General features: G+C 35.7%; 1 protein-coding gene across 1 annotated transcript in view; it reads right to left on the bottom strand.

The window, feature by feature from the left end:
• Positions 1-16015, bottom strand: part of LOC138706312 (uncharacterized) — a 47657-nt gene that overhangs the window by 22463 nt on the left and 9179 nt on the right. Inside the window, exons 2-5 of the mRNA XM_069835444.1 lie at positions 15488-15726; positions 5213-5397; positions 1505-1646; positions 594-725 (exon numbers count right to left, since the gene is read on the bottom strand). Coding sequence (XP_069691545.1) covers positions 594-725; positions 1505-1646; positions 5213-5397; positions 15488-15726 — 698 coding nt within the window. The remainder of the gene's footprint in view (positions 1-593; positions 726-1504; positions 1647-5212; positions 5398-15487; positions 15727-16015) is intronic.

The following is a 16015-nucleotide window of genomic DNA, read 5'->3' as shown; positions in this document are numbered from 1 at the left end:
ATAAAATAAATTACATACACACAAAGCTTTTCAATTACCAAGTCTTTAAATTTACATATACAATAGGTTTGTGTTGTCTATATTTTAAAAGTATTGAGTTATTGGCATTGAACGATGTGACCTACATTTTGTGTCTAGCAGACTTTAAGTAAATTTTATTCAACGTTAAAAGAGAATGATGGTTGCACGTCCTTGTGAAAAATTCGCATTCTGTAGAATTCATCAACCTTAGCTTTCCGTCAATATTTTGGTTTTTATTATTACAAAGAGATAAGCACTGTCCTACATCCCAATTCTTCACTTTAAGTCTATTCAGATAGTAGTATTCAGGAATCATAAATTAAAATGTTAGATACTTATTAACACTATTTTACCATTTGATAAGCAAATAGACGGCCCTATATTCATACTTATAGTTATAAATTAAAAAGGTGACAACCTTAACTACCATAATAATTTCAAAAATTTCAACGGGCCACAACTAAAAAAAGTTGTCCACCTTGATTAAGTTCTATACATCTGAAAGCTTCCTAAAATTAAAAGATCTGGCACTGCTACTTAAATTAAAGTATTATAAAACATATTGGTCTCACCTGATAACAGTATTCATGATTTCTCACTAATGTTACGTCATCACTCAAATTATGTGCTTGCTTGTTGTGTCCACCAAAGTGACAATATAGGCCATTTCTCGTCAGATTAAAAAATTCTGCTGCAGACGAGCCCTGGACAGACAAACGAACAAACAAACAAATTAATAATAATAATAATAATAATAATAATAATAATAATAATAATAATAATAATAATAATAATACATTAAGCCCCTAATAGAAAACTGATAAACAGAAACAATAGTATCACTTGATGAAGGCAACAAGCATAAGATTTGAACACGCCATTGTAGCTTTGCTCATAATTCCCGTGATAATCATTATGTATGTACACACTGTGTAACATAGAAACTACAGCATAACAATGAGATTTGTTTCTTATATTAACTATATTTTTAAAAAACCTATCTGTACTCAAAAGAAAGACGTTGCCATTCCGAAAACAAAACTTCTCTTCACATTAGTTCTCCACAAGGTGGGGTAGATAAATCAAATTTGCATAATAATTATAAGAGTACAGATTCCATAAGAACTATGTAAAATTACTTCGTGATCCTTTTGCAGTATCATATTACTTAATCTTCACACATCATATAAACTTCAGCTGGTTAAAGAATGTGTCTGACGATTAACAAATAACGTGAAGCACTCGCAATGTTTCTGGTTCAGAGTGCAATGGCAAAAGCACATAATACAAACTAATGTCATATTGGTGAAAATCTGGCATGGTATTCTACTTCAGCAAATGATTTCAGATAGAAATGAGATCATTCTTATTTCATTTGGTCAGTTAACATTAACCAGAAGGATGACTTAAGGATTTCTGCATGCACTTTGGCTTGCCAGCTGTTACGATAAAAAAGGATAATGTTGCATACACATAAGTTTACCTTCCCTAACACAGATGTCATGTCAGTCCAGCATAATGCCACTACCAGCACGAAGGTCCAAAGATGAAGCCACAGTGCTACCGACAATGTCCGTGGCCTGTTGCTTGGATCACAGTACTGGTGCTTCATGTATGTGATATGCCTGCCAAAATTTAGGACAATTAACATTAAAATGACTGGAATTTAAGGACCACGATATGTCTCAAGAAAAGCATTGTTATCTACTTTATTTGTTTAGGTCTGCTTCCAACCTCAAGTTAATTCATTCTCCTATCAGACATATATTATTTAAAACATTCTTAATTTCATATTTATATTTACATATGTGTTAAAAGTGACATTTTATTTTGTGAGTAGGGATGTTTGCGAAAAGAATAGCTATCGGCTTAGCTCAGGCGGTAGCGCATTTACCTACTGATCCGGAGTTGCGCACGGGCGTGGGTTCGATTCCCGCATGAATTGATTACCTGGTTGAGTTTGTTCGAGGTTTTCCACAAACGTAAGGTGAATGTCAAGTAACCTCTGGCGATTCCTCGGCCTCATCCTGCCAAATACCATCTCACTATCACCAATTCCATCGACGCTAAAAAATATTGTCCACACCTGTGGAGTAACGGTCAGTGCGTCTGGCTGCGAAACCAGGTGGCCCGGGTTCGAATCCCGGTCGGGGCAAGTTACCTGGTTGAGGTTTTTTCCGGGGTTTTCCCTCAACCCAATATGAGCAAATGCTGGGTAACTTTCGGTGCTGGACCCCGGTCTCATTTCACCGGCATTATCACCTTCATATCATTCAGACGCTAAATAACCTAGATGTTGATACAGCGTCGTAAAATAACCCAATAATGCCGGCCCGGATGGCTCAAGCGGTAGGGGCCCGGCATGTCCCTATCGCTTGGTCCGAAGGGTTGTGGGTTCGAGTCCCGCCTCGGGCATGGGTGTTGTGTTTGTATTAGTGTAAGTAAAACAAATGGAAAACGAAAACTGAAAACAAAATAGATAACTTTGGTAAACGGCCTCTGGTCGGTCGAAAAAAAAAAAAAAAAAAAAAGAAGAAGAAGAAGCAGCAGGTCAAGTTTAGCAAACATAAGAAGAAAATAAAATCACTTTTAACATGGATGTCGTATACTATATTTTAGGCAGCCATTAAGTATTTATAAATACCGTACATTAGATCATTTAATAAGTACTTATTTACTCATTTTATTTGAAATTGCTGGATTTTCTTTTTAGTGGCAAATTCATGAAATGCTGCTTACAGAATTGATTCACATGACATGTCGCATTGAAAGTCATCAGACGATAAATTTATGAAACATTATGGTTGCAGTTTCAAAATCGCGTTCGAAAATGAATAATTCTAAAAGTGAACCAGAAAAAATAAAGAAAAAAAAAGCTACAGGAACAGTAACATAGGAATTATTACCAGCAAAATTAAGAAAGCAATATGATATTTATCAAATTATCATACAAGAGGCTTATAGGATTATGCAAGATAAAGAATTTTCAAAGGACGCACAGCGAAAATGTATATTTTTTTACTTCCCATAAATTCTGGCACGTATGTCACCGATTGTGCTTTCACACAAGGAATGTCTGTGAACAACTACAGTACCTATTAATATACCGGTAACAATTTCTTAAAATTGTGTTAAAAAGTTATGGTTATCAATAAAACAGTTTTTGAAACAATTTCATTTGTTTCTCAACCAAAACCAACATTTTTAAAAATTCCAGAAGGCCTGCGTGAATTTTTTTTCTGGTTAAGTAACGTTCAATTTTGTGAGTTTGTAAACATTACCTTACCAAGATCTAATTAATCATTCAAAGACAAGTTAACTAAGTATCTTCCCTGCTGTTGAAAGAATTACTTCCAAGTCTGAGAGATTGAAATCTTATTTCTTGTCACCTGACTGCTGTCCTAGACTTCTGAAATGTTTTATGAAAACCCTCTTGCAAAGACTATCTTTATTTTGTAGTCACAATCTCATTTATTCCAACAAGTCATTTTGAAAATAGAAACAAAATAGAAATATCTGTACGTGAGGTTTTCAATTATTGGACTGTCTTGTGAAAATCTTACACAGACGAGAGATCAAATATCCTCTCCTGTTCTCCTCCCCTCCTCTCCCCCCTAAAAAAACATCATAGATGATATTGATGATGATAAAATTATTGTAAGGTTTCATATTGAAGTGATTTTTATATAACAAGTTTGAACAGTGGCTAAGTTGTTTTGCTGATATTTTTTAGTCGGTTATTTAACAACGCTGTATCAACTACTATGTTATTTAGCGTCAGTGGGATTGGTGATAGCGAGATGATATTTGGTAAGATGAGGTCGAGGATTCGCCACAGATTACCTGGCATTCACCTTACGGTTGGGGGAAAACCTCGGAAATACTCAACCAGGTAATCAGTCCAAGTCTGAGCGCAACTTCAGATCGGCAGGCAAGCGCCTTAGCTGACTAAGCTACGCTGGTGGCTTTTGCTGATATTACATTTAAATGATTTTGTTAGAAAAGGTTCCAGCTTGGAACGACATAGAAATAGGAGTGAAATATTTGCTGGAAAGAGGGTGTAAAGTGGATGATTCTCTGGCATTCATGCAATCACTGTTATTAAGCAAATTTGTTTCCCAACAGCTGGAGCGAAATGACAATATTCAGAATTACTGAAACTGGGTCAGTATTTTGTTTGCTTACTTGGGCATAATGCCAGTGTGGAAAAAATTTTTTTCTTAATAAATAGCCTCATGAAAAGAATAGGCTTAAAGTGACCTCTGTAAAATCAATTTTAATGTTACAACATAATTTTAAAGACATGACGTGCTGTACTGTATTTCATGATTACCTAATGAATGAAGATAATCTTTCTTACTTACTTACTTACTGGCTTTTAAGGAACCCAGAGGTTCATTGCCGCCCTCACATAAGCCCGCCATTGGTCCCTATCCTGAGCAAGATTAATCCATTCTCTATCATCATATCCCACCTCCCTCAAATCCATTTTAATATTATCTTCCCATCTACGTCTCGGCTTCCCTAAAGGTCTTTTTCCCTCCAGCTTCCCAACTAACACCCTATATGCATTTCTGGATTCGCCCATACGTGCTACATGCCCTGTTCATCTCAAACGTCTGGATTGAATGTTCCTAATTATGTCAGGTGAAGAATACAATGCGTGCAGTTCTGTGTTGTGTAACTTTCTCCATTCTCCTGTAACTTCATCCCTCTTAGCCCCAAATATTTTCCTAAGCACCTTATTCTCAAACACCCTTAACCCATGTTCCTCTCTCAAAGTGAGAGTCCAAGTTTTACAACCATAAAGAACAACCGGTAATAATTAAGATAATCTATTAAAAAAATTCCGATCTGATAATTTGACTGGTATACAAAACATTAAACTATGTAACTGTACAAAATAAATCCAATGAAATTCTATTTTGCTGCGCTATTAATACTATATATCCAAACAGTCATTTATTAGTGTATGCAATGGGATGTATGAAAAGACAAATGTAGATTTGAGCGTCAAAATGTCCTGAATTTTTATGTTACTGGTATGGAAATCCTACATTTTAAGAAACAGAATCCAGGTATCTAATTGAAGGAATGTTGTAAAAAAATTCTTTGTCAATACCTTGGTATTATAATTGTTGTAAGAACTGTAACATTCACTGTCTCGCTTCATAATCACTTGACAACTGACCTGCGATGTTCGGAGGGTATGCCATTGCTTGGCTCTTGATGGGAGGGCAGGTCTTGACTATCCTCTGTGATCTGCAAGAGTGGACGGGAGTGGCGTACAGACGAGTGGGAGTGACTGTCCCTCGTGGAGACCAAGCGTGACACTGTGGCCAAGCGTGAGCCCCCCATGCCAATGTAAGTGAAACCCTGCAGTGCGACAAACAAATGCAATTTATGAAGTTTCCAAAAATGACATCCAAGAAGCAAAAAGCTTAATAGAAGAGGTCAAGACATGTAAAATCAAGACATGAATTTACCCACTAACTCTCAATCACCAACTATCAATGCAGTCTTAATCAAACTTCAGTCTAAGTATAACTCTGCATGCACTGAACAGAGTCCCTTGAGTTTTCTGGAATAGTTTCTGTGACCTTAGGAGTGATTTCAGAAGTTACACAAAAAGTCCAAGTACTTGGTGGCCAGTACACATTACTACAGGAATAGTACAAATTAAATAACTGATTAAATGGCAATCTTACTCATGTTAATTATGTAAGCATGTGTGGCTTACAGCTTTTTCGGTGCTATTCGACACCATCCTCAGAGCCTACTAGATCTCGGCGCTATCTCAACTTCACTGCCTGTTGTGTGGGTGCGTTCGTGTGATGAAGAGTTATGTCAAATAGTGTGTGTGTTCTGAAATTGATCTGTGTGTTGAGAATTTGACTGGGGTGTGTTTTAGTGTGTCTGTATATTTCATATTGTTCTAGTGTGTTGAGTTTTTGGTTTTTGGGTTGTATGTGTAGGATTTCCATGTCTGTATTTATGTTATTGTATGTGTTGTTAGCATTAGTTATGTGTTCGGAATATGTAGATGTATTGTGTCCTCTGGTTATTGCTTTAATGTTTCTTTGTATCGAGTTTGGAATGATCAGCCTGTCTGTCCAATGTAGCACCGAGATCTAGTAGGCTCTGAGGATGGTGTTGAATAGCACCGAAACAGCTGTAAGCCGCACATGCTTACATAATTAACACGATAAGATCGCCATTTAATCAATTATTTATATTCAAGTGTTAAAAGTAGTGTACGAAAGATTCAACATGGAGTACAAATTAACTGATGTTACATAAGTAAAGTATCATTTTCTCACTGCTGTTGCAGGAGGTTACCCTTAGATACTCCAATACTCGATTGCTTCATGCTTCTGCTATGTTAGCTTAGACAAGCAATATCATAATATTAATAACTTTTAAGAATGTGGGAAGATTGAACTCACATCTTTTCTCTAAAATTTGTTTTAATATAAAAATCGCATCAGTTGTACTTCTTTCCTTCCAAAACCCACATTGTTCTTCTTCTAAATATAATTCTGTGTCTATTTAATTAATTTTTTTTTTTAGGTTCCATTTAATTTATTTAAATTTAAATATACAGAATAAAGAATATAATTACAAACAAACAAGAGAAATAGAAATAAAACAATACAAACAATATGAAACAGGAGATACAGTAGTATTAACAAAATTTGAGACCGAATGAGCAGCGCTTGTGTTCGGTCGCAGTTCAGATATAATATTAATCAGGGGTGTATTTTGCGGACTACCGGGGCTACCAGCGGTAGCCCAAGGAAATTACAAAAGAAAAAGTTTATAATATAACATAATGTAATAATTTTGTATTATTAGTTTTACCATAGTAATTAAAATTAAAGTAATTCTTAGATTTATATGCGCTCTCTGCTCTCGAAAAGAAACAGGTTGTCAAGGTGGCATCGCTGGAGAAACCACTTGCTATGTGAGGTAGCCTGTGTGACCGTACTGCGCACGCTGTCCTGTCGCACAACTGCCCGTCCCCCCCGCTCCTTTCTGTTTCCATTGTGCTGTGTAGGCCGGGCGAGTTGCCGCTCTCGTGATCGGTTTCTTCGCAGGCGCGAAGCAGCAATACGCTTAGTATGCTAGCAATTGAATGTGATTGTGTTCTTGCAGTGCATTATTTTAAATCTGTGATTTGTTCGAGTGTCTAAGAGTTATATTAATTGTGAATTATTAAGTTTTTAATTTCCCAATTAAGTGATATTGTGAAAAATATGGCAGAACAAGTTTCTGGAGAGGTTTGTGTTGAAAATGACTGTGTAATAGAAGGTTTATTAAAAGTGCCTTTTAACCGTCGTACGTAACAACGAGAAAGTTGAAATTGTGAAAATGGAAAGACCAACTCCTGAGTTAAATTTGTCCATGGATGTAAAAGAAAAACAGCGAGAGTACACACGCCATTTCACTTCAACATCATATGGTAAGTGGAATTGGTTGTGTGGTACTTCTAAACTGTCTAAACTATTTTGCTGGCCATGTTTGTTATTTAGCCGCGAAACTAATGTGTGGTCAAGAGAGGGGTTTTCTAATATGAACTCCCTTCGAACGGCAGTCCTAGAATACGACAAATCAAAAGCTCATATTTGTAGTAGCATGAACTTTGCAAACTTTGGGAAGACAAGAATTGATTTACAGCTAGATAAGCGAAAAGCTCTACACATCAACCAACATAATGCTCTTGTGAAAAAAAAATCGGGAGATTTTACTGCATCTTATTAACGCAGTCTGCTTTCTAGGAAAACAAGAATTGGCTTTTCGGGGTCATAACGAGAGTGTGGAATCAGACAATATAGGAAATTATATTGAATATTTAAGTTCCTTAAGTGAATTTGACCATTTACTGGCCAATCATCTTCAGAGTTCAACAGTATTTCGTGGTACTTCTCTCGCAATTCAGAATGACTTAATAGTTGCTATAAGTGGGGTTATGATAAAGAACATAAAACCTTTTCTGGCCATTGTTGTTGATGAAACAAGTTACTGCTCTAATCAGAGTCAATTGTCCACTGTTTTAAGATACGTCGATAGTACTGCCAATGTTCAAGAACGGTTTATAGGATTCACAAATGTCAGTTCGGACGAAACTGCTGCTGCTTTGTTTCAGCATGTGGAAGGTGTTATAGCAGAATACAATGTCGGCAATAAGTTAATTGCACAGACATACGATGGTGCTTCAGTTATGGCGGGAAATATTAGTTGCTTAAAAACAAAAGTTCAAGAAAAGTATCCTCAAGCACTATTTTCCATTGTTACAGCATGTTCTCAATTTAGTTTTGCAACAAACTACTTCATCCATTCCAGAATGCCGCATTTTTTTCAAAACACTGTCGGGTTTAGCTGCATTTTTCTCATCATCTCCTAAAAGATCAGAATTTATGAACAAGAAACTCCCAAAAGTAGCACCAACTAGATTGAATTTTACATCTCGGCTTGTAAATACAGTAAAGGAATACAGAGAAAAACGGACTGCTTTCTTTAAAAATATAATTTGTAACGACTCTGAAGAAAACTGGGATGATGCTGTAAATGTGCAGGCTCAAGGATATTTGAATTTTTTCACACAGTTTCAGAATATATTTCTTCTTGAAGTCTATGCTAGAGTGTTCGCACATACAGATGTGCTCTACAATATTCTTCAGACAAAAAGTCTAGACATAGCATACTACTTGCAAGAGGTATCAAAGTTAAAAAAAATACTATATCCGAGTTCAGACGTAGTGGGTTTCCGTCCATATGGAGTAATATGGAAAATGAAAATTCTTCAGCCAATACAATGGAACCACCATTAAAGCGAAGAAAAGGAGATGATGAATGGAAATACAGGCAGCTGTACTACAGCATACTAGATCGTATGCACATGGAAATTACTGACAGATTTTCTGATTATGGAAAGCTTCAGTTCACACATCTTCTAGATTCTCAAAAATTTTCTGCTTATAGAGAAAACTTCCCGAATGAGGCACTAAACAAATTATTTCAGTCCTATAACAGTCACTTTGATCAAGTACGTTTGAAAAATGAATTAAGTGTAATATATTCAGCAGAAGTCTTTGATTTTTCGAACAAACCTATCCATGAAATATTATCTGCCATATATAAAAACCAGCTGAACCAAGTTATTCCTAAAGTCCTTAAATTGGCAACATTACTTGTAACAATACCAGCTATGTCAGCATCGGTAGAAAGAACATTTTCTGCGTTGAAGAGAATAAAATCCTACTGTAGATCAACTCATACACAAGAACGTTTATCCAGCTTGGCACTAATATCCATTGAAAAGTCATTTCTACAGAAACTTTGCAAGTGGCCCAACTGTAATTTCAAGGACGAAGTCATCAACGTATTTTCGTCCCAATCAAGACGTCTGGAATTCACATAAATATGTAAGGAATTTTATTATAGGGATTTTAAAATATATTTTGTGTAATAATAGGGTCAGTGGTAGCCCAAACCCTTTAACCAGTATACGCCACTGATATTAATAAGCCTATAAGAGAATATAAAATAAAATTATATTTTAATATATTTGCGTATAATTTTGACGCTGTACATAATGTTATACCTATTATAGTTTTCACATTTGAAACTCTTTTTGTGTATATTCACCACCAGATCCGTTTGCCATTGTTCAGGAATTCTTTTGTGATTCAATTGTAACATGTGTTTTTGTAATTTTCATCTTCCATATTAAAAAATTTCATTATTTAAAATGGCCAATCCTAGACTTTTACTATTTTTGAACTTTTTAAATAGCCTACTTAATTCAATTTCTCTAGTGTTATTAAATTTTCTGATGTCAATGATTGTAAAAATTCCTCGGTCTGGGAATCATCCTGTACTGTGTTATCATTTATTTATTTATTTATTTATTTATTTATTTATTAAGTTTATTTATTTGTTTAAAAGATCTTAGGTTTTTATGATAACTTGATTGTGAAGAATATCCACTTCTCCAAACATATGTCAAGATTTAAACAGTGGCGGCTAGTGGTTGAAAAATCTGATTATATTATATTATATTATATTATATTATATTATATTATATTATATTATATTATATTATATTATATTATATTATATTATATTATATTATATTATATTATATTATATTATATTATATTATATTATATTATATTATATTATATTATATTATATTATATTGTATTATATTATATATCCGTCTGGCCAGAATTATACAGCTGCTGCATAAATATGTCATGGGCACAACATAACATAAAACGTTCGGAAGTAAAAAATATAATTTTATAAGAATAATACCCAACCTAAACCAAACAATGTTGCTCTTAAAACGAGAAAATACTTAAAAGAATATAATATACCAATATTGCAATATACTTTTAAAAAATCATAATGACTTACTCATTTGTAGAGAAAATCTTTGTCTCTCCTTGTTCCTTGCGAACAACAAACGAAACAAGGGTCCCCCCTCCCACACCCGCACAATCACTGAAAATTGTCATAGATTATTGTACATCTGGATTAAAATTTATATTAAACGACCTAGTCTTTGTTTTAACATTCTGAAATTTCAGGAAATGGAGTTGGTCTGCCAAGTCAATTAATCTAAGATTTTTCTTCCAAAGTGTGCACTGAAAATATCCGTTCTAATAAACAAATTTGCGATATTCATCTTTGTTAACTAAAATATGAAAGTCACCTTCAAGCATTATTTCGCACAACACAATAGTTAGCACTAGACCTCATTACATATTGACACGTGCTAGTTGTAAGTGAATACTCAAGCAAATGAATCTGAAAGCAGTTGCAAGAATCGAAATCGGAAATAAAGTACTTGAAGTAAGATGGAAGATGATTACACCATCAAGATTAACTGAAGGAAAACTTGTTTTTCTCATCAGAAGAAGAGCAAGAGAGGGTGCTGTTTCTGTCTTTTTCACTCAACGCCATCCTTCAGCTCCTAACCTGGCTGATAGCTACTCAGCTACTGCCTCCTGTCCTATTGTTTCGTTTACCAATAACTCTCAAGCTGTGTTAGAAAAACCTCAGCTCATCCCTTTGCCCTGGAAAGGGTCCTAAGATCCACCCTGTTCTCATAAGAAGTATGTGCATTCACTCTGGCGAGTCAATGATAAGGGTCCTACAAACGATTCGCGTGATTCTCTGGAGCAAACTAATCATATTCCTATGATACAGTAGACAAAACTACATCAATTCAATCCCTATTTTAAGCAATTTATGGCTTCTAAAAATTTATGGTTTTACCAAACACTTGCTACAACCTTAAGGAGCCGCCCCTAGATTTAATACCTCCGACATTTCGAAAATACTTATAGTACTGATTCTGCAGGGCACCGTACCCTTAGATATATACAATGTAATGTACTGTAGAATGACTAAACCTGGTGACAAAAGGGTGTAGTAACACTGAAAGACAGTTGATAACAATGACCAAAACATTTGGTAGCAGTGACAATAACAGTTGAATAAGGATAGTTAGTGGAATTGTGAGCAAGATGGCAGATACGAGTAATTATTTGCTTTAAAACAGTGGTTGGTTGCGAGTATTTGGGTCCATGAAAGTCAGCACACGGGGCAGATAGTGCAACAAATTAAGACACAGTTTGAAAGAAGATTTGGAAGGCCACCCCCAAGAAAAGCAACACTGTTAGCTTGGGAAAAGCGAGCATTCATTACTGGCAATATCAAAGACAGACCCCGAAGTGGTCGACCAGTCATCAGACTTGACACATGTGCTGCAGTTGCTGGATCCATTGAACAGAGTACCAGCACCATTATCATGGTCTCCACGAAGTCCCGACTTGACAACACCGGACAACAGCCTGTGGGGATATATAAAAGAAAAAGTGGCTGCTAGACAGTATCAAACAAACGACGAACTGAAAGACGCTGTGACAGCTGCCTCTGCAGACATAACATCACAGCAGTTAAGTAAAATGATACAAAAAGGACATGGAGACGTATCCAACTCTGCATAGACAATGATGGAGCTCACACAGATCCATTAGATTAGGTAGGTAAGTAAGAAATATCTATGGGTATGGTGACTTATTTTTCTCATGAAATTTTGACCAGTGTATGGGACCAGTGCCCACCCAGCATCGTGATGCACTTGGGGAGCTACGATAGGTAGCGAAATCCGGTTACGCAAACCAGCTGTAACGGCTGGGGGGCTCATCGTGCTAACCACACAATACCTCCATTCTGGTTGGATGATCGTCCACCTCTGCATCGGCATGTGGCCGTGAGGCCAGCAACTGGATGGTCGGTCTTGGCCCTTCGTGTGCTGTAGTGCCACAGATTATTTATTTATTATGGTGACTTATGGCCCGCCCTATATAATAACCAGTGCTATGTTACTGAGATCTGGAAGTACTATCTACTCTGTAAAGGTAAAGGTAAAGGTATCCCCGTAACATGCCATGAAGGCACTTGGGGGGCATGGAGGTAGAGCCCCATGCTTTCCATGACCTATGTCTGTTATGTATGTTTGGCTGTTGGTTTATCCAATAACTGGACAGACGCAATGGAATCTGTGATCCTTTCTTTTTTTAGTAATAAGAACCTGATAATAGAATCCGTAAATAATTTCTATGTATCAGATACATCAGGTAAACAATTTATCTCTCACCTAGTAAAGCAGAAATTTTGGCTCTCAGAAAGCACACTCCTACACACTAGTTCTGGAAACAGAGCACTGTCTGCTTTTTTCCAAACGTTTTTGGTAGCTGTTTAAGAAACAATGCGTCACTTGTTGCAATTCTCATGAAACATCTTTGTTCATTTTTCAAAATTCCTCTGAGAGATACAAGTCACTATACCAGGTTCCATAATGTCTGACAGGCAAAGTAAACATTGCCAGCGGTGGAAGGGAGAAAGATAATTGCTACACAACCAACAGCAGAAGTCACATCCTACACTTATCTTCTAGTTTGGCGGTCTGAAGTGTTCTACCTCCGTCCAACTTCAAGATAATTCTCAAATGTGACCTCTGCCATTAGTTGAGTAGCAAATTATCTTTCTACCTTCCTCTGTTGGCAATGTTTACTTTGCCTGTCAGACATTATGGAAGCCAGTACAGGGGTCAGGTAGGGTTATCAAGGGAACCACACATTTCCACTTGTAATTGGAGAAAAAGACATGACATTTTCGGAATCTCCATTCTCAGTTTAAGTGAGTAAATGACGTTTCAACTGCTTATATTAAGGGGTTAGGTACAGCTTACAGCAGTAAAATTTTTGGAAATATTCAACATTTTTTTTCTCCATTACTGTACCTTGTACAGTAATGAAAATTGGTAAGTGTAAAACACTGTCCTTGTGCTATATGAAAAAAAATATTTTTACGATTAAATTTTTTTCTTTTTTCAAAATTCCTAATTGTGGTAGTTCACTGTACAGTGATGAAGCGTTTTCCTCATAACTCATAAACTTGTTAACTTTTTCATGTTCTCTCTCTTTTATTTTAGTGCTGAAACTCATGTTTACAATATCATGCTCTTTCAACTATATTCCTTAATAAGTAATATTTTTTTTTTTATTTTGTGTTAGAAGAAAATACTGATATTTGACAATTTCTTAAATTTTTTTTTTATTTTTTATCAGACAATCTATCAAAGGTAGAGAAATGATCTTGCATCATATTGTAGGTATAACATGCATAAATACAAACAAAAAATTTCATTACAGAATGTTGGATAGTTTACGAGTTATGTGGGAAATGCTTCATCATTGCACAGTGAACTGAATTTTGAAAAAAAAAAATGTAAATATTTTTTTTTAAATCGTAAAAATATGTTTTTCATATAGCAGAAGGACAGTGTTTTACACATATAAATTTTCATTATTGTACAAGATACAGTAATGGAGGAAAAAAATGTTGAATATTTCCAAAATTTTACTGCTGTAAGCTGTACCTAACCCCATTAAATAATATATTACATGAAGAATTTGTGGTTTGTTAAATCACTCATAGTGTGGTGTCCTGCAATCAGAATGCGGGAGAGTGCTCATCAATAGATAAAGTTGCTGCTTTTTGTATGGGAGATAATTTACTCACTCAGTATTAAATCTATGCAAGTGCTTTATCCTAAGTTTCAATTTCTTTAATTTCTGTTCAATCAATGAGAAAATGTCTACCGGTACTGTTTATACCAGATATTTCAGAATTCAACCAAAGAAATTTAAGGGGTTGTGGTGGGGTCCTTGGTAAGTATTTTGAGATGGGGAACTAGGGGTCTGTGGGTTCAAACTTGCACATAATGGCGTGAAATATTTTTTGGGCCAATACGCCACTGACTGAACTAAGGTATTGGTATTAAAAAAAACTACCATGGTATCCTACCTTCTGGCCTAAGGTCTGACGTGTTATCTGTTACACTACAGCTTCATTCTATTCTCTTCTAAAATCTAAAATAACAAAAATTAATGAGGATGAAACAAAAAGCAATGCATTGGCATATTGTCTCATTATTTGCCGGCAATTTTACAAAGTTTGTAAAAGTTAAATTTTGAAAACATGGTTGATTAGTTCTTAAAAGTTGGGTTTCATCCAATCCCTAATAAAGTCCGAAACCATTCTATAACACGATTTCATTTTAATACCAGTACCCGGTACTGGATTATGTGTATCAAATGTAAACAACCTTAACAACTGGTAACTCAGATATTTTTCCTTGAGTCCTTACCTCAAATTGCTTGTCTACACCCCTCTATAACAGAAAAATTTCTTAGGATGAATTCTGAAACACTCTGTAAAAGACAAGCCTTGCAGTGCTATATACTGTAATACGAAACTTACAACTGTGTGAGAGAGGAACGAGGTAAAAATGCACTTTGCTCTTTGTGCACACAGTTTAATTCAAGTTCTCTTTATTTTCCAATACTGTTCTGAATGCAAGTAATAGGTATACTTTATGCATGGAGTGGTGAAAAAAGGAGGATAATGGTATGTATATAAAAATACTTGACTGTTAGTCACGATGTCATGGCGAAAGACGCAGTTTTATGAAACCAGCTCTATCAAATAGCTTTGTTTTCACATAAGTACTTAAGACTGATTTCGTCAACTTGTATGAACTTATCTAAAAATGCTTCATAGTAACAGCTAATGTCCAATTCATGTACATAGGTCACTGGTGAAACAATTCGGTGCCAAAGTCTAAGATACAGTACTAGTCAATGAACTCGCTGATATTTTTCTTATAACAACTTTATTTAGATAACATTTAGCTCTACCTGTCTACAAGTATTTATGTGAATTTAATATATGCAAGGATTGGAGTGAAACCAAGTGTTACGGTACATAGTTATTACAAAATTATACTGTTACTAGATACAGTAACTCAAACTTGTTGGGTAGGCTAAGCTACAAGAGTTCGTCCTGTCAATTTGATCCCTCGCCACGTCTCATTGTTGCAACTTACGGCAGATGTGACAAGCTGGCCCTCGAGTAGGGTGAAGCTGAGGCTCCAGAGTGCCAGTGCCACGATATAAGCCAAGGTCCAAACTGAATGGCTCTGCCAGCTCCAGTCACCTGCATCCTCACTGCGTCGCTGCCGTTCATAACCACGGCACCGAAACTCGTCGCACAGTCCATAATCCACACTGATAAACAGTCCCACGATGATGGTCGTCGAACAGAACATCTTCTGCAGACCCATCACTGCACCAACAAAGAGTCATTGACATCACGTATTGACAGTGTCGCCATTATTATTGCCATTTTTATTATTGATGTCATTACCAGTACCATAAATCACCATATTATCATAATTCTTGTATGGTTACCATAACAAATGGATGGAGTTATTGCAACAGCAGACCATCTAGCAATTTTGTAAAAATGAGGTTTTGGTGTCATCTTAAAAAATACCTAAACATATTATGGTTTCTTATTTTCCACTCCCAACTATGAGTTTTAGTTCTTGTTCACTTGCTTTTCCTCCATTTTA

This window comes from Periplaneta americana, chromosome 9 (genome assembly GCF_040183065.1).
Source record: "Periplaneta americana isolate PAMFEO1 chromosome 9, P.americana_PAMFEO1_priV1, whole genome shotgun sequence".
In the NCBI taxonomy this organism is placed as follows: Eukaryota; Metazoa; Arthropoda; class Insecta; order Blattodea; family Blattidae; genus Periplaneta; species Periplaneta americana.
Note: the sequence above shows the minus strand (reverse complement) of the source record. Positions and strands in the feature narration are given on the sequence as shown.